This window comes from Heteronotia binoei, chromosome 15 (genome assembly GCF_032191835.1).
Source record: "Heteronotia binoei isolate CCM8104 ecotype False Entrance Well chromosome 15, APGP_CSIRO_Hbin_v1, whole genome shotgun sequence".
Classification (NCBI taxonomy): Eukaryota; Metazoa; Chordata; class Lepidosauria; order Squamata; family Gekkonidae; genus Heteronotia; species Heteronotia binoei.
The window spans coordinates 61,703,106-61,729,953 of NC_083237.1; the positions used below are offsets into that span (position 1 = coordinate 61,703,106).

Consider the following 26,848-nt stretch of genomic DNA (forward strand, 5'->3'; position numbering starts at 1 on the left):
GGTGGCTCAGTGGCAGAGCATCTGCTTCGGAAGCAGGAGGTCCCAGGTTCAATCCCCGGCATCTCCAAAAAAGGGTCCAGGCAAATAGGTGTAAAAACCGCCGCTTGAGACCCTGGAGAGCCATGAATGGGGCTGTGGCTCAGTGGTAGAGCATCTGCTTGGGAAGCAGGAGGTCCCAGGTTCAATCCCCGGCATCTCCAAAAAAGGGTCCAGGCAAATAGGTGTGAAAAACCTCCGCTTGAGACCCTGGAGAGCCATGAATGGGGCTGTGGCTCAGTGGTAGAGCATCTGCTTGGGAAGCAGGAGGTCCCAGGTTCAATCCCCGGCATCTCCAAAAAAGGGTCCAGGCAAATAGGTGTGAAAAACCTCCGCTTGAGACCCTGGAGAGCCACTGCCAGTCAGGGGAGGGACGGTGGCTCAGTGGCAGAGCATCTGCTTGGGAAGTAAGAGGTCCCAGGTTCAATCCCCGGCATCTCCAAAAAAGGGTCCAGGCAAATAGGTGTAAAAACCTCCGCTTGAGACCCTGGAGAGCCATGAATGGGGCTGTGGCTCAGTGGTAGAGCATCTGCTTGGGAAGCAGGAGGTCCCAGGTTCAATCCCCGGCATCTCCAAAAAAGGGTCCAGGCAAATAGGTGTGAAAAAACTCCGCTTGAGACCCTGGAGAGCCATGAATGGGGCTGTGGCTCAGTGGCAGAGCATCTGCTTGGGAAGCAGGAGGTCCCAGGTTCAATCCCCGGCATCTCCAAAAAAGGGTCCAGGCAAATAGGTGTGAAAAACCTCCGCTTGAGACCCTGGAGAGCCATGAATGGGGCTGTGGCTCAGTGGCAGAGCATCTGCTTGGGAAGCAGGAGGTCCCAGGTTCAATCCCCAGCATCTCCAAAAAAGGGTCCAGGCAAATAGGTGTGGAAAAACCTCCGCTTGAGATCCTGGAGAGCCATAAATGGGGCTGTGGCTCAGTGGCAGAGCATCTGCTTGGGAAGCAGAAGGTCCCAGGCTCAATCCCCGGTATCTCCAAAAAAGGGTCCAGGCAAATAGGTGTGAAAAACCTCCGCTTGAGATCCTGGAGAGCCATGAATGGGGCTGTGGCTCAGTGGCAGAGCATCTGCTTGGGAAGCAGAAGGTCCCAGGCTCAATCCCCGGTATCTCCAAAAAAGGGTCCAGGCAAATAGGTGTGAAAAACCTCCGCTTGAGACCCTGGAGAGCCATGAATGGGGCTGTGGCTCAGTGGCAGAGCATCTGCTTGGGAAGCAGAAGGTCCCAGGTTCAATCCCCAGAATCTCCAAAAAAGGGTCCAGGCAAATAGATGTGAAAAACCTCCGCTTGAGATCCTGGAGAGCCATGAATGGGGCTGTGGCTCAGTGGCAAAGCATCTGCTTGGGAAGCAGAAGGTCCCAGGCTCAATCCCCGGTATCTCCAAAAAAGGGTCCAGACAAATAGGTGTGAAAAACCTCCGCTTGAGACCCTGGAGAGCCATGAATGGGGCTGTGGCTCAGTGGCAGAGCATCTGCTTGGGAAGCAGGAGGTCCCAGGTTCAATCCCCCGCATCTCCAAAAAAGGGTCCAGGCAAATAGGTGTGAAAAACCTCCGCTTGAGACCCTGGAGAGCCATGAATGGGGCTGTGGCTCAGTGGCAGAGCATCTGCTTGGGAAGCAGGAGGTCCCAGGTTCAATCCCCGGCATCTCCAAAAAGGGTCCAGGCAAATAGGTGTGAAAAACCTCCGCTTGAGACCCTGGAGAGCCATGAATGGGGCTGTGGCTCAGTGGCAGAGCATCTGCTTGGGAAGCAGGAGGTCCCAGGTTCAATCCCCAGCATCTCCAAAAAAGGGTCCAGGCAAATAGGTGTGAAAAACCTCCGCTTGAGATCCTGGAGAGCCATGAATGGGGCTGTGGCTCAGTGGCAGAGCATCTGCTTGGGAAGCAGAAGGTCCCAGGCTCAATCCCCGGCATCTCCAAAAAAGGGTCCAGGCAAATAGGTGTGAAAAACCTCCGCTTGAGACCCTGGAGAGCCACTGCCAGTCAGGGGAGGGACGGTGGCTCAGTGGCAGAGCATCTGCTTGGGAAGCAAGAGGTCCCAGGTTCATCCCCGGCATCTCCAAAAAAGAATCCAGGCAAATAGGTGACCCTGGAGAGCCACTGCCAGTCAGGGGAGGGACGGTGGCTCAGTGGCAGAGCCACTGAGGTGTAAAAACCTCCGCTTGAGACCCTAGAGAGCCATGAATGGGGCTGTGGCTCAGTGGCAGAGCATCTGCTTGGGAAGCAAGAGGTCCCAGGTTCAATCCCCGGCATCTCCAAAAAAGGGTCCAGGCAAATAGGTGTGAAAAACCTCCGCTTGAGACCCTGGAGAGCCACTGCCAGTCAGGGGAGGGACGGTGGCTCAGTGGCAGAGCATCTGCTTGGGAAGCAGGAGGTCCCAGTTTCAATTCCCGGCATCTCCAAAAAAGGGTCCAGGCAAATAGGTGTGAAAAACCTCCGCTTGAGACCCTGGAGAGCCATGAATGGGGCTGTGGCTCAGTGGCAGAGCATCTGCTTGGGAAGCAGAAGGTCCCAGGTTCAATCCCCAGCATCTCCAAAAAAGGGTCCAGGCAAATAGGTGTGAAAAACCTCCGCTTGAGACCCTGGAGAGCCATGAATGGGGCTGTGGCTCAGTGGCAGAGCATCTGCTTGGGAAGCAGGAGGTCCCAGGTTCAATCCCCAGCATCTCCAAAAAAGGGTCCAGGCAAATAGGTGTGAAAAACCTCCGCTTGAGATCCTGGAGAGCCATGAATGGGGCTGTGGCTCAGTGGCAGAGCATCTGCTTGGGAAGCAGGAGGTCCCAGGTTCAATCCCCAGCATCTCCAAAAAAGGGTCCAGGCAAATAGGTGTGAAAAACCTCCGCTTGAGATCCTGGAGAGCCATGAATGGGGCTGTGGCTCAGTGGCAGAGAATCTGCTTGGGAAGCAAGAGGTCCCAGGTTCAATCCCCAGCATCTCCAAAAAAGGGTCCAGGCAAATAGGTGTGAAAAACCTCCGCTTGAGATCCTGGAGAGCCATGAATGGGGCTGTGGCTCAGTGGCAGAGCATCTGCTTGGGAAGCAGGAGGTCCCAGGTTCAATCCCCAGCATCTCCAAAAAAGGGTCCAGGCAAATAGGTGTGAAAAACCTCCGCTTGAGATCCTGGAGAGCCATGAATGGGGCTGTGGCTCAGTGGCAGAGCATCTGCTTGGGAAGCAGGAGGTCCCAGGTTCAATCCCCAGCATCTCCAAAAAAGGGTCCAGGCAAATAGGTGTGAAAAACCTCCGCTTGAGACCCTGGAGAGCCATGAATGGGGCTGTGGCTCAGTGGCAGAGCATCTGCTTGGGAAGCAGAAGGTCCCAGGCTCAATCCCCGGTATCTCCAAAAAAGGGTCCAGGCAAATAGGTGTGAAAAACCTCCGCGTGCGACCCTGGAGAGCCATGAATGGGGCTGTGGCTCAGTGGCAGAGCATCTGCTTGGGAAGCAGGAGGTCCCAGGTTCAATCCCCAGCATCTCCAAAAAAGGGTCCAGGCAAATAGGTGTGAAAAACCTCCGCTTGAGACCCTGGAGAGCCATGAATGGGGCTGTGGCTCAGTGGCAGAGCATCTGCTTGGGAAGCAGAAGGTCCCAGGTTCAATCCCCAGCATCTCCAAAAAAGGGTCCAGGCAAATAGGTGTGAAAAACCTCCGCTTGAGACCCTGGAGAGCCATGAATGGGGCTGCGGCTCAGTGGCAGAGCATCTGCTTGGGAAGCAAGAGGTCCCAGGTTCAATCCCCGGCATCTCCAAAAAAGGGTCCAGGCAAATAGGTGTGAAAAACCGCCGCTTGAGACCCTGGAGAGCCACTGCCAGTCAGGGGAGGGACGGTGGCTCAGTGGCAGAGCATCTGCTTGGGAAGAAAGAGGTCCCAGGTTCAATCCCCGGCATCTCCAAAAAAGGGTCGAGGCATATAGGTGTAAAAACCGCCACTTGAGACCCTGGAGAGCCACTGCCAGTCAGGGGAGGGACGGTGGCTCAGTGGCAGAGCATCTGCTCGAGAAGCAGAAGGTCCCAGGTTCAATCCCCAGCATCTCCAAAAAAGGGTCCAGGCAAATAGGTGTAAAAACCTCCGCTTGAGACCCTGGAGAGCCATGAATGGGGCTGTGGCTCAGTGGCAGAGCATCTGCTTGGGAAGCAAGAGGTCCCAGGTTCAATCCCCGGCATCTCCAAAAAAGGGTCCAGGCAAATAGGTGTGAAAAACCTCCACTTGAGACCCTGGAGAGCCACTGCCAGTCAGGGGAGGGACGGTGGCTCAGTGGCAGAGCATCTGCTTGGGAAGTAAGAGGTCCCAGGTTCAATCCCCGGCATCTCCAAAAAAGGGTCCAGGCAAATAGGTGTAAAAACCGCCGCTTGAGACCCTGGAGAGCCACTGCCAGTCCGGGGAGGGACGGTGGCTCAGTGGCAGAGCATCTGCTTGGGAAGCAAGAGGTCCCAGGTTCAATCCCCGGCATCTCCAAAAAAGGGTCCAGGCAAATAGGTGTGAAAAACCTCCGCTTGAGACCCTGGAGAGCCATGAATGGGGCTGTGGCTCTGTGGCAGAGCATCTGCTTGGGAAGCAGAAGGTCCCAGGCTCAATCCCCGGCATCTCCAAAAAAGGGTCCAGGCAAATAGGTGTGAAAAACCTCCGCTTGAGACCCTGGAGAGCCATGAATGGGGCTGTGGCTCAGTGGCAGAGCATCTGCTTGGGAAGCAGGAGGTCCCAGGTTCAATCCCCGGCATCTCCAAAATAGGGTCCAGGCAAATAGGTGTGAAAAGCCTCCGCTTGAGACCCTGGAGAGCCATGAATGGGGCTGTGGCTCAGTGGCAGAGCATCTGCTTGGGAAGCAGGAGGTCCCAGGTTCAATCCCCAGCATCTCCAAAAAAGGGTCCAGGCAAATAGGTGTGGAAAAACCTCCGCTTGAGATCCTGGAGAGCCATGAATGGGGCTGTGGCTCAGTGGCAGAGCATCTGCTTGGGAAGCAGAAGGTCCCAGGCTCAATCCCCAGCATCTCCAAAAAAGGGTCCAGGCAAATAGGTGTGAAAAAACTCCGCTTGAGACCCTGGAGAGCCATGAATGGGGCTGTGGCTCAGTGGCAGAGCATCGGCTTGGGAAGCAGGAGGTCCCAGGTTCAATCCCCGGCATCTCCAAAAAAGGGTCCAGGCAAATAGGTGTGAAAAACCTCCGCTTGAGACCCTGGAGAGCCATGAATGGGGCTGTGGCTCAGTGGCAGAGCATCTGCTTGGGAAGCAGGAGGTCCCAGGTTCAATCCCCAGCATCTCCAAAAAAGGGTCCAGGCAAATAGGTGTGGAAAAACCTCCGCTTGAGATCCTGGAGAGCCATGAATGGGGCTGTGGCTCAGTGGCAGAGCATCTGCTTGGGAAGCAGAAGGTCCCAGGCTCAATCCCCGGTATCTCCAAAAAAGGGTCCAGGCAAATAGGTGTGAAAAACCTCCGCTTGAGATCCTGGAGAGCCATGAATGGGGCTGTGGCTCAGTGGCAGAGCATCTGCTTGGGAAGCAGAAGGTCCCAGGCTCAATCCCCGGTATCTCCAAAAAAGGGTCCAGGCAAATAGGTGTGAAAAACCTCCGCTTGAGATCCTGGAGAGCCATGAATGGGGCTGTGGCTCAGTGGCAGAGCATCTGCTTGGGAAGCAGAAGGTCCCAGGTTCAATCCCCAGAATCTCCAAAAAAGGGTCCAGGCAAATAGGTGTGAAAAACCTCCGCTTGAGATCCTGGAGAGCCATGAATGGGGCTGTGGCTCAGTGGCAAAGCATCTGCTTGGGAAGCAGAAGGTCCCAGGCTCAATCCCCGGCATCTCCAAAAAAGGGTCCAGGCAAATAGGTGTGAAAAACCTCCGCTTGAGACCCTGGAGAGCCATGAATGGGGCTGTGGCTCAGTGGCAGAGCATCTGCTTGGGAAGCAGGAGGTCCCAGGTTCAATCCCCGGCATCTCCAAAAAAGGGTCCAGGCAAATAGGTGTGAAAAACCTCCGCTTGAGATCCTGGAGAGCCATGAATGGGGCTGTGGCTCAGTGGCAGAGCATCTGCTTGGGAAGCAGAAGGTCCCAGGCTCAATCCCCGGTATCTCCAAAAAAGGGTCCTGGCAAATAGGTGTGAAAAACCTCCGCTTGAGACCCTGGAGAGCCATGAATGGGGCTGTGGCTCAGTGGCAGAGCATCTGCTTGGGAAGCAGGAGGTCCCAGGTTCAATCCCCGGCATCTCCAAAAAAGGGTCCAGGCAAATAGGTGTGAAAAACCTCCGCTTGAGACCGTGGAGAGCCATGAATGGGGCTGTGGCTCAGTGGCAGAGCATCTGCTTGGGAAGCAGAAGGTCCCAGGCTCAATCCCCGGCATCTCCAAAAAAGGGTCCAGGCAAATAGGTGTGAAAAACCTCCGCTTGAGACCCTGGGGAGCCATGAATGGGGCTGTGGCTCAGTTGAGAGGAGTGAAATAATGAAATGAGCTGAAACAGAAGGAACCAAATGTAATGTCTTAGTGATTGTTAAGCTGCAAGGAGCGGAACCGGGTACAAACATTTAGTAACCGTGTAGTAGCCATTGTTAAAACGCAGAAGCAGAAAAGAAATAACACGGTTGAACAAGCCATGGCAACAGTAAAAATTAATAGCAATATAGACTAATAAGTAGCAAGAACGCAGGCGTAATCAAGTAATGAATATTAACTGACACGCCCCACCTCGGGGAAAGGTAAATGTAAATGCACCTGCAATGTATGTAACGGGAGGGGTACATGTCAAGGAGGGGGTGAAGTAGGCGTGCCGGGTAGCCTGTACCCTCTAAGTACCTCAGCCTATGGGGAAAGGAGGAGGGACTCATCGGCCGGGAGAAGAGGATAAAAGGGCATGTATGGAACTGATCGGGGAGCTCGTTGAAAAGCGACTCCCCTCTTTCTTGATATCAATAAAGTTGTATACTTTAAAGGAGACTCCCGACTGACAGCTCTTTTTCTTTGCATCTCCTGGAGGGGCCAGGGGAGGCCCAAAGATTGTCTCTAACAATTGGGCGCTCGTCCGGGATCACGTGACCTGTCGCCAGCCCACTCAGCGAACTCCAACTGGGAAGGTGCACCTCATGAGTATTTCATGACCCATTGGGTCTCCGTTGGATGGGATTGGAGACAGCTCAAGACCTGTGACACTGTAGATCGCAGTCGGTCGGACGCTCCAGGCAGGAGGGGCCTGTCAGAAAGACGAGCTCGCACAAACTTGGAAATCGGGATGTCCCATCTAGTTAAGGTAAGACCGCGGCAAATGGGAAATAGAAGTTCTCAGTTTAAAGGGGGTAACGGGTTTGGGAAGGATCGGGTAATCCCCCCGGATCCCGGCAGACAGTCCTTTAGGACTGATGCTAAAAAACTGGGAAGAGGGTAATTTGCCTAAAGATCTAAATAAGGAGAAGATGGTAAACTTCTCTGCTTTCGTGTGGCCGAAGTATAAGTTGCGGGGACTTATCTGGCCTCCATTTGGAAGTTTTGATGCAACAGTGAGACAGCTGTTAAGCATTTATATTAATGAAAGGAGGCCTTGAAATGAGGAATCCAGTTATGTGGCAGCATGGATGCCTCAACCAGGATCACTGGTCTGCATGATGAAATTTAAAAGGGAAAAACAAAAAGAAATGGTTGCTTTTTGTGTGGCCACACCAAAGGGAACTCTCTTGGCTAAAGTCTGGATACCAGTCTCCAGGCATAGCCAGGAGACATCCTGCAATTTCTCTAGATTGCTGCTGCATTCTTAAAGTATTCCAGGAACTTCAACCTGGACATGGTTATTGGGTGATCTTTGTCAGATAATCCTCTTATAGTAAAAGAAAGTATTTATAGTAATGAGTGTTGGGAAACAGAGAGGGGAGAGAACTGGTCAACCCCCCCCCACTCTGTTGGAATATTTTTTCCTTTTCCTTTCTTTTCCCTTCTTTTGTTCTTGTTAGTATTTGGTATTTGTAAAGAAGTGACATATCTTTACACTTAGTGAAAAGTGTAAGTTCTGCGTTGCATAAGTAAACTAATTTGGAAATGTTGTTGGAACATTATAAAGAAATACATTATAAAGAGAGTGTTGTCTATATAGTCAGAGATTAAAAGTGTTTGGAAGGTAGTAAAGTGTTAAAATAAAGTTTGCTTTCATGGTTGGAGTTTAGCAGGATAACTGTGGCATAGAAGGTTAAAATAGCTGAAAGTGTTAGGAAGGATTTCTTTCTTTTAAAGTGGTGATAAGAGTTAAGAGTTTATTTTGGTGTACATATTTTGAGTAGCTAAAACAGATTCAGTTGCTTTCCTTGTAAATTGTTTGGCAAAAGTTTTATAGACCAAACTTTGAGCCTTTCTCCTGCCAGGAGACTGGCATCCTCCAAGTCCTAGCCCCTCCTTTTGGAATGTTAGGAAACAATACAATACGTAGCTAAGATGGAGAAAGCACGTTCTTTCTCCAAGGATTTTTTTTTCTTGCTGAACAGAGGTTTGCCTTAAAACAAAGCAGAGTTAAGTATTCAGAATGAATGTAATGCTATTCAGAATGAATGTAAGATGAGAGTTTTTTTTTAAAGTTTTTATAAAGTAAAAGGACAGTTGTAGATAAATTAATTTTAAGCATTTACAGCTTTTAAACCTGGTTTTTATCAATGTAAATAAACAAGGAAGTTGTTGAAGCACAATTAGTGGGAGAAGAAAGTGCAATGTTTATGTCATTGGTTATAAAGAACATAATGCTTTAACCCTAAAAGGGTGAGGGCCAATGTTCCCTTTAAGATGAGTTGGCATGGGCAGGCTCATGGATTTCTAGCCTTCAGCTCACACTAAATGTAAAAGTGGTCCCAGAGCACAACTGCCAGCAGTTCACACTTTTCATACAAGACTCGGCAGCTTAAAAGGAACATTGGTAGGGTTAAAATTATGCACTATTAAAAAAAATGCACTATTATATCAGAAGTTGTGGAATAAAAAGTGAGATATCTGAATTGGACCCCCAGAGGAAATAATATTCTCTTAAGCAGACTCAAAGTTTTAATGATGTGAATTTAGAGATTTTTAATCCAAAGGTGGGCAGGACAGATCTCTCCAGTCTTCTAGATGCAGTGGGGTGAGAATGGCAACCTTGTGTGCTGCCTAGAGAAATAACTTTTGTTGAGAAATACTTTTAATAGTAATTTATAAACAATAAAACAGAATAATGCTAGTTATGACAAATTCCAGATTGCTACAATGTAAAACTATATTGTTAAAACCATAGGCTAAACATTGAGTTTAACTTTATATTTGGAATCTGGAGACTTTTAAAGGACAAGGAAAGGAGGAACATGATAATGTAAAATTTACAAAACCTCCAGATCAAAAAGCTAACCGAATCTAAAAGATGTTCCTCTACTCCAGGGAAGTGCTGGATCTTCTTCGTGGTCTCTGTGCAGTCCCACACATGGGTTTAGCCGTCAGGATGAACCCTACATCGGAGATTTAAAAAAGCTAGCCTAGGCGTTATTTTTGGCGCGCGTTCCCTCCCGCCCTGGGGAGCAGGCATCCACTGCGCATGCCTGGAGCAGGGGGAAGGCGCTCCACCCACCCAGTTTCTTTCTAACCGCCGCCCGGGATAGTCCTACCTCGCTGCGTCTCCTCTCGTCTACTAGCCTTTTTCCCTCATCTCTTCGATCGACCTTCTACTCGTTCCTCACTTTCATCTGATCTCCGCTTCTTCTTCTATCTGGTATCGTAAAAAAAAAAAATATATATATATATTATATATTATATATATATAACTTTACCCGCTTCCCCTCGCTGTTTCCTTCCCTCTACCCCCCCTCCCCCTCCCGGGCATATGGAAGGAAAAGATAGTAAAATTACATTCAAAAAGTGCTCGCGTTGCGGGGCTAAAATCCCGACCTCCGACGGACACTCACTGTGCTTGTTCTGCCTGGGGGAAGGCCACAAAACAGACGCCTGCGCTCATTGTTCGCAGTTCGGCAAACAAGCCAGAAAAAGCCGCGCCGCGAGACTAAAGAGTCACCTCATGGAAGCTGCGCTTAAACCAGCGCATTCCGCTGGGTCTGAGAGATCGCCACCCTCCCTAACTCCACAAGGGGACGGAGCGAAGTCGGCAGCTTCAGTGGCTCTGGATCCCAGTAAGCATAAGTCCGCCAAACATACTAAGAAATCACACGACGGCAAGAAAAAGCATTCTGACTCGTCATCTAAGACCCATAAGGAACCGAAGTGAACGTCGGACTCGACCCCTTCGGATCCTAAAATGGCCGAACCCGGAACTCTGACAAGAATCACCAATCCGAGATCGCCTCCGACTCCGGCACAACGAGCGTTGCAAATGGATAGGATTGAAGAAGAGGTCATCCGAATCCACTCGCGCTCCCCCTCCATTCCTGAATCCATGCCGGAAGTCTTTCTGGAACAGCAGGGCCTGACGGAACCGATGGATCCCTCACTCCTGGGCCGACAACAACATGTCGGTACACATCCTAAGGATCCGATGGACCCGTTACTTCAGAAGAGACAACATCAGCTAGATGTGCGCTCATTCAAGGACATTTCTGACCCTAAGCTCAGCAACATTGCCACATCACCACTCCGACTGCCCCCTCAGCGCCGAGATCCATACGCTCATCGGTACCTAGAAGTATCTCCTAATAGAGAGGAGGAGAGATACCACTACAGGCATCGCTACCATGACAGTTCTCCAACCCTGGATAGGGAACGCTATCGGTATTATAGCCGATCCCGATCTCCGTCGAGATCACCACGTAGGTACTACTATGCCCCCTCACGATCTCCATCGGTCGACCATCACCGTCACCATTACGCTGACCATTACTATCGCCATTGCTCTGAGTACCGGAACGATCGCTACCAAGAAGCACAACCTCGACTCCGAGAGGACTCATCTCACTACCAAGAAGCAGTACGTTCACCAGTGAAGCCCACTTCACCAACGCCCTCGACTTCGGCTTCGAAAAACCTGCCAAAGCCCACGTCGACTCCGACTCATCCAACCCTACCTGCTCCTGGGACCCGTGATGAAGGGTCTGACACCGAGGCGTCGGAGTCATCACACTCTCTCTCTTCTCCGGCCTCACCGGTATCGGATATTGCGAAACCAGCCGACCTCTCCCCTTCCGAAGGAGCGAAGTCATATTTGGACCTAATTTCCAATATGGCCACCGCACTTAACATAAAGTTAACAACTGATGCACCCAAGATATCCGATGTTGTACATGACCTGGTACATGCCGATCTCCCAGCTGGATCCTTCCTGCCCATGCTTCCTGTGCATTTGGAGGCACTAAAAGAAGCCTGGGACAAGCCAGCTTCCATCCCCCCAACATCTAAAAGAATAGAATCATTATACAAAATTCATGCACCGGAATCCAAATTCTTATTTAATCATCCAGCCCCAAACTCGATGATTGTGCATTCATCCTCAAAGTCAAAACAAACAGGACACCCTGTATCCCCTGAAAAAGAAGGGAGAAAACTGGACACGCTGGGCAGGAAAATGTACTCTATCTCAACGGCAACAGCGAAGATCAACAATTACCTCGCCTACTTCGCTGCTTACTCCTACAACATATCCTCACAGCTAAGCTCCATCATAACGGCATTACCTGAACCATCTCAGAAACAAGCATCTAAACTTCTCCAGGAATTAAGCAGGATTAGCAAACAGCAAATCAATACCATTCGTCACTCAGTGGGCTGCTCCTCCAAAGCGATGGCTGCCTCTGTAGCACTGCGAAGACACGCCTGGTTGCGATCGTCTTCACTACAACAGGACATAAAATTTAAAATCGAAGACTTACCCTTTGATGGTCAAGGCTTATTTAATTCCACCACCGATGACATCTTAACTACGGTGGATGATAGCCGCAAGAGAGCCAAAAGACTTGGTGTAAACCAACAACAGCCACAGCCCTACAGACAAAGATCATGGAAACCTCAGGCCTACAAACGACCTCGTTCGCCTAGACAGAACGACTATTGGAAGCGAAAAGCCCCACCAACGAAGCAACCCTTCCAACAACGTCAAAGACCCCAAGCAACTAAAAAGACCGCTACTGCTACCAAACAGTCTCTTTGACTTTTCCAACAACTTGATACACTGCCATCAGTCCATTACTCCCAGACTTCTACCGTTCCATCATATGTGGAAGTCGATAACCTCGGACACTTGGGTCTTAAACATCATTGCACGCAGCTACATAATAGAGTTCATTTCGCCCCCCAAAAATCATCATTTTATATCTACCCCTCCTTCGCCTGCGCTCCAACAAGAAGTTACCACTCTACTCACCAAAGAGGACATAGAGCCAGTTCCACTTCGATACCATCGCACGGGGTTTTACTCCCGTTACTTCCTAGTCCCCAAAAGGGACGGGGGGGGGGCAGCGCCCAATATTAGACTTGCGTGAACTCAACAAATTTATCCAACACAAAAAATTCCGCATGATTACCCTGCAAGCCGTCCTACCTTTGATTCCCGAGAACGCCTGGATGGCTCTAATCGACCTCCAGGACGCATATTTCCATCTCACCATAAACCACTGCCACAGAAGATTTTTACGGTTTGCCATAGGGAACAACCACTACCAGTTCCGTGCACTTCCATTCGGTCTGTCTACAGCTCCCAGGACCTTCACAAAGTGCATGGCAGTGGTAGCTGCATTCCTCAGACAACAGAGAATTGCAGTTTACCCGTACATAGACGACTGGCTGATGGTAAGCCCATCAAAGGAACAGCTGAAACAAGACATCTCGACCACTCTCAAACTCTTGTCGAGCCTGGGGTTACAAGTCAACACCCAAAAATCCAATCTTACCCCTACTCAGGATATCCACTTCATAGGGGCGCGTTTATCCATGGTGGATCGCAAAGCCTATCTACCCACAGACAGAATCACCAGTATCCAGTCGTTGGCCACCACTATAATCAATCAACCAACTCAAACAGCCTTCACTTTCCAACGCTTGCTAGGCCTCATGGCAGCTACAACCGCAGTACTGCCTCATGCAAGACTTCGCATGAGGCCCCTACAACTCTGGTTTGTTCGCACGTTTCTCCCTCAATGACATTCGCAACAAACCCTACTGACGGTCCCACAACATATATTGCCACCTCTGACCTGGTGGACAGTACAAGAACACCTTCTCACGGGAATGCCCTTTCTCAGGCAACCTCCGTCTACCATCGTCACTACAGATGCCTCGAGATGGGGCTGGGGAGCTCATCTCGACCACTTAACAGTACAGGGGCAGTGGACAGTTCACGAAAAGTCTCTCCACATCAACTGTCTAGAACTTCTTGCAGTGCACAGAGCCCTCAAATCCTTCCTCCCGTCACTTCGAGGTCGCCACGTCCAAGTCACATCGAACAATATTGCGACGGTTTTTTACATAAACCGGCAAGGGGGGACTGCCTCTACCCGTCTCTGCAAGAGAGCTTTAGCTCTCTGGTACTGGAGCATTGCGCACCATATACACCTTACAGCAGTGCACCTACCGGGAGTCGAGAACACAAGAGCCGACACCTTGAGCAGACAACTCATCAACGACCACGAGTGGTCACTACACAGGAAATACCTCCAGCCAGTTTTTTCGACATTCGGGACTCCTCTTATAGATGTGTTAGCCTCCCCGGAAAACAAACAATGTGCTCACTTCTACATGAGGGGCCCCCCATCGAGCCTCTCTCCAGGAGATGCCTTCCTCCACTCATGGAAGGGACCTCTTCACTTCCTCTTTCCACCCATCCCCTTGATAACGAGGGTACTCCAGAAGATACAATTGGATGGAACAAACTGCATCCTAGTCACCCCCTGGTGGCCCCGCCAGCCATGGTTTACGACGCTCCTATGTCTGTCCAACAACGTGTTCTACCACTTCCCTCCAATGAGAGACTTGCTCTCTCAGCAAGAGGGCAGGGTCCTACACCACGCTCCCGACCGCCTTCGGCTGACTGCATGGAGGATCTGTTCCCGGAATTCCCTCAGGGAGTCAGACATATCTTGCTAAACGCAAGGAAACCGGCTACTAGAAAATCTTATAGTCTAAAGTGGAAACGGTTCACCACGTATGCGGTGGATCACAAATTTGACCCATCTTCATCTTCCATGCCACAAATTCTATCCTATGCCCTCTCCCTATCTGAGAACGGGCTCACTTATTCTTCACTCAAGGTGCATTTAGCAGCCATCTCAGCCTTCCATCCTCATATAGAGGGACACACGGTATTTTCTCATCCTGCTACAAAATCTTTTCTAAAGGGAATTTTACATCTCCACCCTCCTATTCGTCAGTTGTACCCGACTTGGAGCCTGTCGTTGGTTTTGAGCCAACTTATGAAGACTCCTTTTGAACCCATGGCATCGATACCGTTGCATCTGTTGTCATGGAAAACAGCAATACTTGTCGCACTCACTTCGGGAAAGAGAGCAAGTGAAATATGTGCATTTCGAGCGGACGCTCCCTACACGGTTTTTCACCACGATAGAGTAGTCCTTTGACCGGACCCCACTTTTCTCCCTAAGGTGGTGTCACCATTTCACATACAAAAGACTACCACGTTACCTTCCTTCTTCCAGAATCCCACAGACAAGGGCCAGAAAGCCCTCCACAATCTGGACGTACGGAGAGCTCTTGCATACTATATTGATAGAACCAGCTCATACCGCAAGGACTCGAGACTTTTTGTTGTCTATGGTTCTCGCAAGAGAGGGCAACGAATCTCAACTCAGAGACTCTCGAAATGGCTTGTTGCTACCATTGACCTATGTTATAAGCTGGCCAAGCAACCTGCCCCAGAGCATCTGTTTTAGATATATTTAAATGGTTTTAATGGTTTTATGAATGTTTATCTGTTTTAGATGTATTTAAATGGTTTTAATGGTTTAAATGGTTTAAATGGTTTTAGATGTATTTAAATGGTATGAATATGAATATGTGTGTTTGATGTGTTGGTATGTTTTGTGGAAGAGCACCTCATTTCGTTGCTCTCTTTTTGTTGAGAACAATGACAATAAATTTATCTATCTATCTATCATCTATCTATCTATCTATCTATCTATCTATCTATCTGTCTGTCTGTCTGTCTGTCTTTAAAAGCTCACTCTACGAGAGCCTTATCCACATCTTCAGCCTTTTCTAAGGGCATATCCATGGAAGACGTCTGCGCTGCCGCAGTTTGGTCATCCACATCGACTTTCACCACGCACTACGCAGTCGACGTTCATGCATGGCGAGACTCATCATTTGGTCAGGCTGTACTCCGCTCCATCTTTGACTGAGTGAAGCTTGCGGCCTCACCATCGGTAAGTCCCATTTAACTAACTGATATAAATATATATAACTTATGAAGTTCCTTTCCAGGACCAGCACCCACCTCCGTGCAGTTTAGCTTATCAGTCACCCATGTGTGGGACTGCACAGAGACCACGAAGAAGATAAACAGGTTTCTTACCTGTAACTTATGATCTTCGAGTGGTCATCTGTGCAGTCACACACATGGGTGCAACGATATAAAGGGAACAAGGGGGAACAAAAGGCAAGAATAATTAATTTGGGATGGTCTGGCCAAACCTGTACTTTATGTTTTCAAATGTAAACTCTATTAAAGAGAAAGGGTAGTTTATTTAGGTTAATAAAACTCTTAAACATTTTGAAGGGAAAAAGAAGATGAAAATGCTAACCAGTAAAGGTGGGTGGGTGGCGAATTCAGATCCTGAATTTAGCAGAAGCTCACAGGAGAGCAGTTTCTGAACTTTTCTGATGGCACCACCTCTTCCTCCCCATCTAGCTACCTTGTCTAAAAAAAAAAAAATAGGTGCAACTGCATAACAATCCCTAAATGAAATCCACCAACTAATGTCAGAAGAAGTAAGGATTGGTGAAGCAAAGGGAACAGAACAGTTAGTTATTATGTATGTGCAGGTATCAGATTTAATTTTTGGATAAGGTTATAGAGAATAAGCTAACTAATGTGGCAGTTAAAAAAAAAAGCTAAAGAAGAAACAATAAGAGGGTTTTGGGAAAAGTGGCATTATAAAGTTTAGTTGAACTTAAGGTATAATTTGTGTAGGAGACTGTAAAAGGAAAAACAGTGGCTCTCCAAGCCATTAATTAAATAAGTGTTAAAGTGGTTGTATGAAGGGAAGTATCAGGGAGCGCAAGCCAAGATGGATATGTTCTTATAGGAAATGTGTGTGTTTAGGAAATTTTGAAATAAAACCTATATTGTGTGTGTGTGGTGTATAAAAGTGGATTGTACTGAAATACCTTGAGGAGGAAGGCTATCAGTTACTCTACCTTGATATACCTACTTCTATTTATCAAAATGCTGCTAGAAAGTTTGCCTCCGTCAGGAATAACTGGCTGAGTTATTATGTGTTATTTGGATCAGCTACTGTCTGTGCTGTTTTCTTTCTTCAACAGAAAAGCCTTGCTGATGCGAATGCTGTCCCTACACCAACATGGACTGGGTGACTGGGTTTTAGTCAAGACTGGAAAGGAAAGGCCGTTGTCTCAGCAATGGTTAGAACCTTGCCAGGTGACACTAACAACGTAAACAGCAGTTGGCACAGCAGAGAGTGGCTGGATGTATTACACGTGGTGAAAGAGGCTCCAGCAGCAGTGAATTACATGGCTGATAAACAAAATTGTTGAACAGTAGCATAGTATCACAAACAAATAACTTTTAATTGAAGTTTCCTAAGTGTTAAATGGACTCTAAAAAGATTGCTTTATATAATTCATATCGTTTGATACATTATTAGAACTTTGGAGTAGGAGTAGGTTGCAAAAGGGAGATTGTGTAACACATATAAGGTTAAGGTTTACCAGAATGACAGGGGGCTGGACCCTATCATGTCGAGTTTGTATCTGGTTTTACAAAAACTTCTGCTAATAACACTGATCTCTAAGGTCCAATGTCCTGGAACTGGAGGAAACACCTGGATCCACCACGCTCATTATATGTTTCAGCAACATGGGAAAAGCTCTAGATTAATTTATGAGCATCCCGTATCAGTAGCAACGCTGAGTCTGCTACCTGGATTAATAAGTGAGCCCCCATTAGTAGTAGGGTAACTACAGTGCTTGCACAGACTACTTCTGGTTGTCAAAAACCAGGAAATCATACACGGGGGAACAAAACTCTCCTTTGGGGCAAGACAACTTTGGGAGATATTTTTCCTGACATACCAATGTTCCAGGCTGATTATTCAGGTAAAGGTAGTATATGTTCAGGGATGAAAATAAAAGGTCCCAACCTGTGTTTTTTCTTTGATAAATGGGCCACTAATTATCATCCTGGGTACAGGAGAGGGGCATGTGTTGGGATAGGATTCTTAACATTCCCGGTGCAGGTTTTGTCCAAGCATTCCCGGGTAAAAAGGGAAGATCACCTCAGTCCTTGAGGGGGCAGTTAGGAACAAATTGTAAAGATGAAGTAATTGTGGGTCATCAGCTCTCAGATGACGCAGGCAGCCGCATAGGGGGAGGATTTATAACAGGTCTTTTAACATTAGGAGCCTATCCAGGAATAGTGGCACAAGAAAATCGTAGAAGCATAATAGGCCTGACCTGTAGACTAGAGAAAACAGTGAATGTGACGGGGAAGGTCCTCAGAGAATTGCAAACTGAGATAGAAGAATTAAGTCAAATCCAGCTACAACATCGGATGGCCCTAGACTATTGGTTAGCACAGCAAGGAGGATTTTGTAAGGTGACAGGAACACAATGTCATGTACAGTTTCATGATTTCAACAAAAGCATAGAAAGGCACCTACAAGAAATGCAAACTACTTTAAAGGAAAACTATGAAGGAATACAAAGTCCCTGGAACTGGCTTACCTCCTGGTTGCCAGGCTGGGGATGGCTCAAGAGCATATTGCAGATCGGTATGATCATAGTAGTAGTCGGCATCATCTGTTGTTGTTGTCTCCACCGCTTGCCTGTGTGCAGCAGTGCTTGCAAGTCAGCAATAAAGAAGCATGCCAAGAGGGGACAAGCTCAGCTGATGGTTGCAAAGTTTGAGAATGTTTCAGCTCAGGTAAAAATAAAAGAGTAGGGATTGAGAGGAGTGAAATAATGAAATGAGCTGAAACAGAAGGAACCAAATGTAATGTCTTAGTGATTGTTAAGCTGCAAGGAGCGGAACCGGGTACAAACATTTAGCAACCGCGTAGTAGCCATTGTTAAAACGCAGAAGCAGAAAAGAAATAACACGGTTGAACAAGCCATGGCAACAGTAAAAATTAATAGCAATATAGACTAATAAGTAGCAAGAACGCAGGCGTAATCAAGTAATGAATATTAACTGACACACCCCACCTCGGGGAAAGGTAAATTTAAATGCACCTGCAATGTATGTAACGGGAGAGGTACATGTCAAGGAGGGGTGAAGTAGGCGTACCGGGTAGCCTGTACCCTCTAAGTACCTCAGCCTATGGGGAAAGGAGGAGGGACTCATCGGCCGGGAGAAGAGGATAAAAGGGCATGTATGGAACTGATCGGGGAGCTCGTTGAAAAGCGACTCCCCTCTTTCTTGATATCAATAAAGTTGTATACTTTAAAGGAGACTCCCGACTGACAGCTCTTTTTCTTTGCATCTCCTGGAGGGGCCAGGGGAGGCGGAAAGATTGTCTCTAACATCTAGAGCATCTGCTTGGTAAGCAGAAGGTCCCAGGTTCAATCCCCGGCATCTCCAAAAAAGGGTCCAGGCAAATAGGTGTGAAAAACCTCCGCTTGAGACCCTGGAGAGCCATGAATGGGGCTGTGGCTCAGTGGTAGAGCATCTGCTTGGGAAGCAGAAGGTCCCAGGTTCAATCCTTGGCATCTCCAAAAAAGGGTCCAGGCAAATAGGTGTGAAAAACCTCCGCTTGAGACCCTGGAGAGCCATGAATGGGGCTGTGGCTCAGTGGTAGAGCATCTGCTTGGGAAGCAGAAGGTCCCAGGTTCAATCCCCGGTATCTCCAAAAAAGGGTCCAGGCAAATAGGTGTGAAAATCCTCAGCTTGAGACCCTGGAGAGCCGCTGCCAGTCTGAGAAGACAATACTGACTTTGATGGACCAAGGGTCTGATTCAGTATAAGGCAGCTTTATATGTTCATGGGAAGGGATGGTGGTTCAGTGGTAGAGCACCTGCTTGGGAAGCAGGAGGTCCCAGGTTCAATCCCCGGCATCTCCACCTGAAAGGGTCCAGGCAAGTAGGCGTGAAAAACCTCCGCTGGAGACCTTGGAGAGCCATGAATGGGGCTGTGGCTCAGTGGTAGAGCATCTGCTTGGGAAGCAGAAGGTCCCAGGTTCAATCCCCGGCATCTCCAACTCAAAAGAGTCCAGGCAAAGAGGTGTGAAAAACCTCAGCTTGAGACCCTGAAGAGCCACTGCTGGTTAGGGAAGGGACAGTGGCTCAGTGGTACAGCATCTGCTTGGGAAGCAGAAGGTCCCAGGTTCAATCCCCAGCATCTTCAACTAAAAAGGGTCCAAGCAAGTAGGCATGAAAAACCTCAGCTTGAAACCCTGAAGAGCCACTGCTGGTCAGGGAAGGGACAGTGGCTCAGTGGTAGAGCATCTGCTTGGGAAGCAGAAGGTCCCAGGTTCAATCCCCGGCATCTTCCAACTAGAAAGGGTCCAGGCAGTAGGTGATGGAGATGGAGGAACGGTGGCTCAGTGGTAGATCATCTGCTTGGGAAGCAGAAGGTCCCAGGTTCAATCCCCGGCATCTTCCAACTAGAAAGGGTGCAGGCAAGTAGGCGTGAAAAACCTCAGCTTGAGACCCCGGAGAGCCATGAATGGGGCTGTGGCTCAGTGGTAGAGCACCTGCTTGGTAAGCAGAAGGTCCCAGGTTCAGTCCCTGGCATCTCCCAATTAAAAAGGGTCCAGGCCAATAGGCATGAAAAAAACTCAGCTTGAGACCCTGGAGAGCAGGGGAGGGACAGTGGCTCAGTGGTAGAGCATCTGCTTAGGAAGCAGGAGGTCCCCGGTTCAGTCCCCGGCATCTCCAACTAAAAAGGGTCTAGGCAAGTAGGTGAGAAAAACCTCAGCTGGAGACCCTGGAGAGCCACTGCCAGTCTGAGTAGACAAGACTGGCTTTGATGTACTGAGGGTCTGATTCAGTAGCAGGCAACTTTGTAGGTTCATATATGTTCATATATCTAAGGGGAGGGACGGTGGCTCAGCGGCAGGGGTCGTTTTGTAGAAAAATAGGTGGTGGAGCTCATCCGGGGATTGTTATTCAGCTGCACATACTATTCAATGGACAAGGAGGTGGAACTCTAAGAAGGAGGAAGAGGAACTCTCAGAAAGGTTCAGGAGCTGTGCTCCTGTGAGCTCCCACTGAATCCGAGACCTGGTAAGTGGTAGAGCATCTGCTTGATAAGCAGAAGGTCCCAGGGTCAATCCCTGGCATCTCCAACTAAAAAGGGCTCAGGAAAGTAGGCGTGAAAAACCTCAGCTGGAGACCCTGGAAAGCCGCTGCCAGTCTGAGTAGACAAAAGTGACTTGGATGGACCGAGGAGCTGATTCAGTAGAAGGCAGCTTCAGATGTTCATATGTTCAAGAGGCTCTGCTGGGTCAGACCAGTGAGGGTAGCTCTAAGCCAGCCTCCTGTTTCCACAGCAGCCGACCAGTTCCTCTGAAGGGCCAACAACAAGGCAAAGAGGCCGAGGCCTTCATAAGAACATCAGAAGGGCCCTGCTGGATCAGACCAGTGAGGCTCCATCTAGTCCCAGCCTCCTGTCTCACACAGGGGCCAACCAATACCTCTGAAAGTTCAACAACAGGGCAGAGAGGCCGAGGCCTTCATAAGAACATCAGAAGGGCCCTGCTGGATCAGACCAGTGAGGCTCCATCTAGTCCCAGCCTCCTGTCTCACACAGGGGCCAACCAATACCTCTGAAAGTTCAACAACAGGGCAGAGAGGCCGAGGCCTTCATGAGAACATCAGAAGAGCCCTGCTGGATCAGACCAGTGAGGCTCCATCTAGTCCCAGCCTCCTGTCTCACACGGGCCAACCAATACCTCTGAAAGTTCAACAACAGGGCAGAGAGGCCGAGGCCTTCATAAGAACATCAGAAGGGCCCTGCTGGATCAGACCAGTGAGGCTCCATCTAGTCCCAGCCTCCTGTCTCACACAGGGGCCAACCAATACCTCTGAAAGTTCAACAACAGGGCAGAGAGGCCGAGGCCTTCATGAGAACATCAGAAGAGCCCTGCTGGATCAGACCGATAGTCTATCTGGTCAGGGCTTTATTGTTTCTTTTTTGGTAGAAAAAGTCCAGCAGGAACTAGCATTGGAGAAAGTGCAGAAAAGGGCAACTAGAATGATTAAAGGCTGGAACACTTTCCCTATGAAGAAAGAAACCTTGGGATTGGCAACCCTACATAAGAACATAAGAGAAGCCACATTAGATCAGGCCAATGGCCCATCCAGTCCAACACTGTGTCACACAGTGGCAAAATTTTTTTTTATATATATTATATATATATACACACACACACACTGTGGCTAATAGCCACCGATGGACCTCTGCTCCATATTTTTATCTAAACCCCTCTTGAAGCTGGCTATGCTTGTAGCTGCCACCACCTCATGTGGCAGTGAATTCCACGTTAATCACCCTTTGGGTGAAGAAGTACTTCCTTCTATCCATTTTAACCTGTCTGCTCAGCAATTTCATCGAATGCTCACGAGTTCTTGTATTGTGAGAAAGGGAGAAAAGTACTTCTTTCTCTACTTTCTCCATCCCATGCATTATCTTGTAAACCTCTATCATGTCACCCCACAGTCGACGTTTCTCCAAGCTAAAGAGTCCCAAGCGTTTCAACCTTTCTTCATAGGGAAAGTCTTCCAGCCTTTAATCATTCTAGTTGCCCTTTTCTGGACTTTCTCCAATGCTATAATATCCTTTTTGAGGTGTGGCGACCAGAACTGCACACAGTACATCTATCCCATGCATAATCTTGTAAATCTCATGTCATCCACAGTCGACATTTCTCCAAGTTAAAGAGCCCCATGCGTTTTAACCTTTCTTCTTAGGGAAAGTGTTCAGAGAAGCCATTTGTCTCTTTAATCCCTTCTCCATGCCAAGTGGCTGCTGTAGGGGCACAAATGGGTGGGCTTGGAGAACACATATATATTCTCATTCTCTCTTTCCCTCTCCCCCCCATTGAGGGAGCAAACCCCAAAGCCTCTCTTCTCTCTCTCTCTTCCAATTGAGGGAGCTAGAGTATGATTGCCAAAATATGTCACTGTTCAGAAAAAATTCAGTAAACAAATAGTTCTTATCTAGTAGTTTATTACCATCAAAAATCAGTTTAAAAATGAAATAAGACGTTGTGCCAGCTGCATAATGCTGCTTTTATTCTTGCCTGATGCTCTCCTTTCTCTATGTATAATAATATAGAATTGCACAGTGAATTGGGTGGGAACATGGTCGGCATCTAGGGAGCTGGTGGGCCAGAGTGAGTCTGGCTGTGTTCATGTCTTCTGGCTCTCAAATATCTGATGTTTATTCTGTGTGGCTCTTATGGTAAGCAAGTTTTGCCACCCCTGGGCTATCACAAGGAATAGTAACAATATTAAACTTGTTTTAACTGGCTGTTCCCCACCTCCAGAGAAAGAACAAGTTTAACTTGACGTCGCCTTGCCCCCGAGGAAGTTAATTGTTCCACTGAAGGGGGAGGGGTGCAATATCTCTAGACTAAATTTTATTTTAAAAGATGGCTGTTTTTTTAGTTACGAAGAGCTTATATTTGGATAAGAGCTGTCTTTTGAGGATCTTCTGTAAGCCTTCTTTAGGGAGATCTGCATATGAGAAATTGTGTAAATTTAAGAAGATGATGATATTGGATTTATATCCCGCCCTCCACTCCGAAGAGTCTCAGAGCGGCTCACAATCTCCTTTACCTTCCTCCCCCACTACAGACACCCTGTGAGGTGGGCGGGGCTGGAGAAGGCTCTCACAGCAGCTGTCCTTTCAAGGACAACCTCTGCCAGAGCTATGGCTGACCCAAGGCCATTCCAGCAGGTGCAAGCGGAGGAGTGGGGGAATCAAACCCGGTTCTCCCAGATAAGAGTCCGCACACTTCACCACTACACCAAACCGGCTCTCCCTTAAGCACTTAAGCACCTCTATGCAAAACACAAGGAAGGTCCAAAGTAAATTAGACCATATCAAAGAGATCTATTTCCCAGAAATATTTTTCCTGTTCATCTGTGACATTATATTTTCACACACATAACATTTAAGTTTGGTTTTGAATGACTCTGTCCCCCTCCACCTTACAAAATTCAGCAAAGATAAAACATATTGTTGTACCATTTATTTGAGACAGGTTACAGTGCTACAGAGGACAGAAAAAGCATGGATTATTATTGTGAATATAAGTTAGAGGCCTCTGAGAAGGCAGGTGTTGCACACACGCAGCCCCTCACAGGCCAGCTTTTGCAAGCGTTGTGGGTAAAAGTAAAAATCTCAGCTGCATAAATACAGGTAAAGCTTCACAGTTTTGAACAAAAGTCTATGTTACAAGTTTACATTTTAAAATTACTACACCAGACTCAGAATGGCTTATTAAAGCAGCAAAAGGTCCCCTGGCCAGAAAATACAATCAGACTTTAAAGATGAATACAAAGGAGTTAAAAAAAAAAAAAAAAGACGAACGTATCACAAAACCATACAGCTTGTGAGGACAGCGTTCAAGGTTACGGTAATGTGGGTCCCAACGACTCTCTCCGACTCTTCGAAGTCACGGATCATAATTTGTTTCTTTAAAAAATTAAAACACGGCCAGAAAACACCGCAGGAAAGCGATGGGAAGGGGGAAAGAGAAATAAAAACACGCACAAAAAGCAGGCAGACACAGCGCGGCTGCTTTTGTGTCTTAAATACAGTGGGACTTAGCCAAGGGGGTTTTGGTTTCTCATAGGAGTCCTAAGGACTGCAAAGGCCGCCTTGTACAGAGAGTCAGTCTGATGAGTTCTCTTCCAAACGTCAGCCGTGCCAACGTCGTCGTGCCAGCGTTCACCATCTGTACAAGCATCTCATTGTGTCCCCTTGGGCTGTCACATAGTCATGTGCTCCGGCAGGACGTAGGAGATGTCATCCCAGGGGTGACGGTACAGGCCCTGCTTCAGCCTCTTCTGGTCTAGGTAATGTCCTGGAAGTGAAGAATCAAAGAGTTGGAAGGGGCCTCCAGGGTCGTCTAGTCCAACCCTCTGCACAATGCAGGAACTTCACAGGATCTTCATCGCTGTCAGATGGCCATCTAGCCTCTGTTGAAAAACCTCCCGGGAAGGAGAGCCCACCACCTCCCAGGGAAGCCTGTTCCACTGCACCTGCTCCCAATGAAAGTATTACTCTGACTGGGGATTTTGAACACAGCGCAAGCTAGAGAGGCCTCCTGCCTTACCCAGAAGGACCCAGCACCTCAACAAGGTGATGTGAAAAACTTACCGATGAAGCCCATGCTCCTGCCAAGTACAAAGATGCCGTTGAGGGCCCCAATGTCAATATATTCGTCAGCTTCCTCCCTGGAAGAGAAATCAAATGGTCCTTACTTAAAAAAAAAAAAAATTCAACCCTGCACTGGATCTGTGGCACCCATTCAAGAGGACAAGTTGAATCCCACACCGACAGAATTTGTCCTGCTCCTATCCCACGCGTGTGGAAACTGTTGGCTCACAACGTTCAGTGTGGAAGCATAAAATCACACACAAAATCAGGGCTTCTTTAATAGGAAGAACTCCTTTGCCTATTAGGCCACAAACCCCTGATGTAGCCAATCCTCCTGTCGCTTATAGTAGGCCCTGTACTGAGAGCCCTGTAAGGAATTCTAGCAGGACCTCCTTTGCCTATTAGGCCACACACCCCTGATGCAGCCAATCCTGCTGGAGCTTCCAGTAGGCCCTGTACGAAGAGCCCTGTAAGGAATTCTAGCAGGACCTCCTTTGCCTATTAGGCCACACACCCCTGATGTAGCCAGTCCTCCTGGAGCTTGCAGCAGGCCCTGTACGAAGAGCCCTGTAAGGAATTCTAGCAGGACCTCCTTTGCCTATTAGGCCACACACCCCTGATGTAGCCAATCCTCCTGGAGCTTCCAGTAGGCCCTGTACGAAGAGCCCTGTAAGGAATTCTAGCAGGACCTCCTTTGCGTATTAGGCCACACACCCCTGATGTAGCCAGTCCTCCTGTCGCTTACAGTAGGCCCTGTACTAAGCTCTTGAAAGATTGGCTACATCAGGGCTGTGTGGCCTAATATGCAAAGGAGTTTCTCCTACAAATAAAAGCCCTGCACAAAATATTTTCCTTCTTGTCATCAGGGTAAAGCCTCCCCATCCTATCGTTGTTACACAAGTGAGTGTTCTTCTCTGAAGTCAGAGTTAGGGGATAGGCGCCTATGTACAAACCGGGAATCATACAATCACAGAGCTGGAAGGGGAGCCGTACAGGCCATGAAGTCCAACCCCCTGCTCTGTGCAGGATCAGCCTAGAGCAGGGGTCCACAAACTACGGCCCGCGGGCCAGATGCGGCCCGCCGAGGATGTTTATGCGGCCCACCAGGTTATGGCAAAATGAGACCGGAAGTGACGTTCGACCTAAACTCGCGTTAGCAATGCACACTTCCGGCACTGGGCTGAGGCGGCAGAGACAGAGTGTGAGGCGATACCGAGGTGAGGTGAGTTCCCAGGCCGGGGTGTGGGGAAGGGAGAGAGATGCAGAAGACGGAGAACTGACGGCCCGCGGCCCTGCACAGTAACGGCAGCCACCACAACAGTCCGGCCCTCCAACAGTCTGAGGGACAGTGAACTGGCCCCCTATTTAAAAAGTCTGAGGACCCCTGGCCTAGAGCATCCCTGACAAGTGTTTGTCCAGCTGCGGCTTAAAGTTTGCCAGTGAGGGGGAGCTCACCACCTCCCTAGGGAGTCAATTCTACTGTTGAACAACTCTTATTGTTAAAAAAAAAAAAGATTTTCCTAATATTCCCGCCCTTAATTTAAACCCAACTACAGAAACCTTTATTAAAAAGTAAAGGTAGTCCCCTGTGCAAGCGCCAGTCGTTTCCGACTCTGGGGTGACGTTGCTTTCACGACGTCTTCACGGCAGACTTTTTATGGGGTGGTTTGCCATTGCCTTCCCCAGTCGTCTACACTTTCCCCCCCCGGCAAGCTGGGTACTCATTTTACTGACCTCGGAAGGATGAAAGGGTGAGCCAACCTTGAGCCGGCTACCTGAACTCAGCTTCTGCCAGGATCGAACTCAGGTCGTGAGCAGAGAGCTCGGACTGCAGTACTGCAGCTTTACCACTCTGCGCCACGGGGCTCTTCAGGTAAAGGTAGTCCCCTGTGCAAGCACCAGTCATTTTCGACTCTGGGGTGACGTTGCTTTCACGACGTTTTCACGGCAGACTTTTTATGGGGTGGTTTGCCATCACCTTCCCCAGTCATCTACACTTCCCCCCCAGCAAGCTGGGTCCTCATTTTGCCGACCTCAGAAGGATGGAAGGCTAAGTCAACCTCGAGCCGGCTACCTGAACCCAGCTTCCGCTGGGATCGAACTCAGGTCATGAGCAGATAGCTGGCGCTGCAGTACTGCAGCTTTACCACTTTGCACCAGGGGGCTCTTGTGAAACCTTTATTAGGCATTTGTTAATAGGAATCCACGTAATAGGAAATAGGAGGCAAAATTTAAACTAATTATTGTGAGTCCTCTCTTTTGCTGCAGACACAAACAGCTCCCTGCCTTCTTCCAAGTGACATCTCTCAGGTCCCATGTCCAAACACAACTTTCGACCATAACCGTTGGGAAAATTACAAAAATGGAAGTGATGGGAAATAC

At 48.6% G+C, this 26,848-nt stretch overlaps 1 protein-coding gene and 1 non-coding gene across 4 annotated transcripts in view; one reads left to right on the forward strand and one right to left on the reverse strand.

Annotated features, from left to right (window-relative positions):
* Positions 1 to 67, forward strand: TRNAP-CGG (transfer RNA proline (anticodon CGG)). Its single transcript has one exon. It is a non-coding gene; the product is annotated as a tRNA-Pro (tRNA).
* ACLY (ATP citrate lyase) overlaps positions 1 to 26,848 on the reverse strand; it is a 150,891-nt gene that overhangs the window by 40,298 nt on the left and 83,745 nt on the right. For 2 of the 3 annotated variants that reach the window (XR_009556255.1, XR_009556254.1), the window contains 2 exons: positions 24,467 to 24,543; positions 23,810 to 24,170 (listed from right to left, as the gene is read on the reverse strand). Coding sequence is in view for 1 of the 3 variants with exons in the window: in XM_060256663.1 (XP_060112646.1) it covers positions 24,076 to 24,170; positions 24,467 to 24,543 (172 nt within the window). In the remaining 2 variants the exon portion in view is untranslated. Of the gene's footprint in view, positions 1 to 23,318; positions 24,171 to 24,466; positions 24,544 to 26,848 lie in introns of those variants that run through there. The other variant, XM_060256663.1, reaches the window with a different exon arrangement.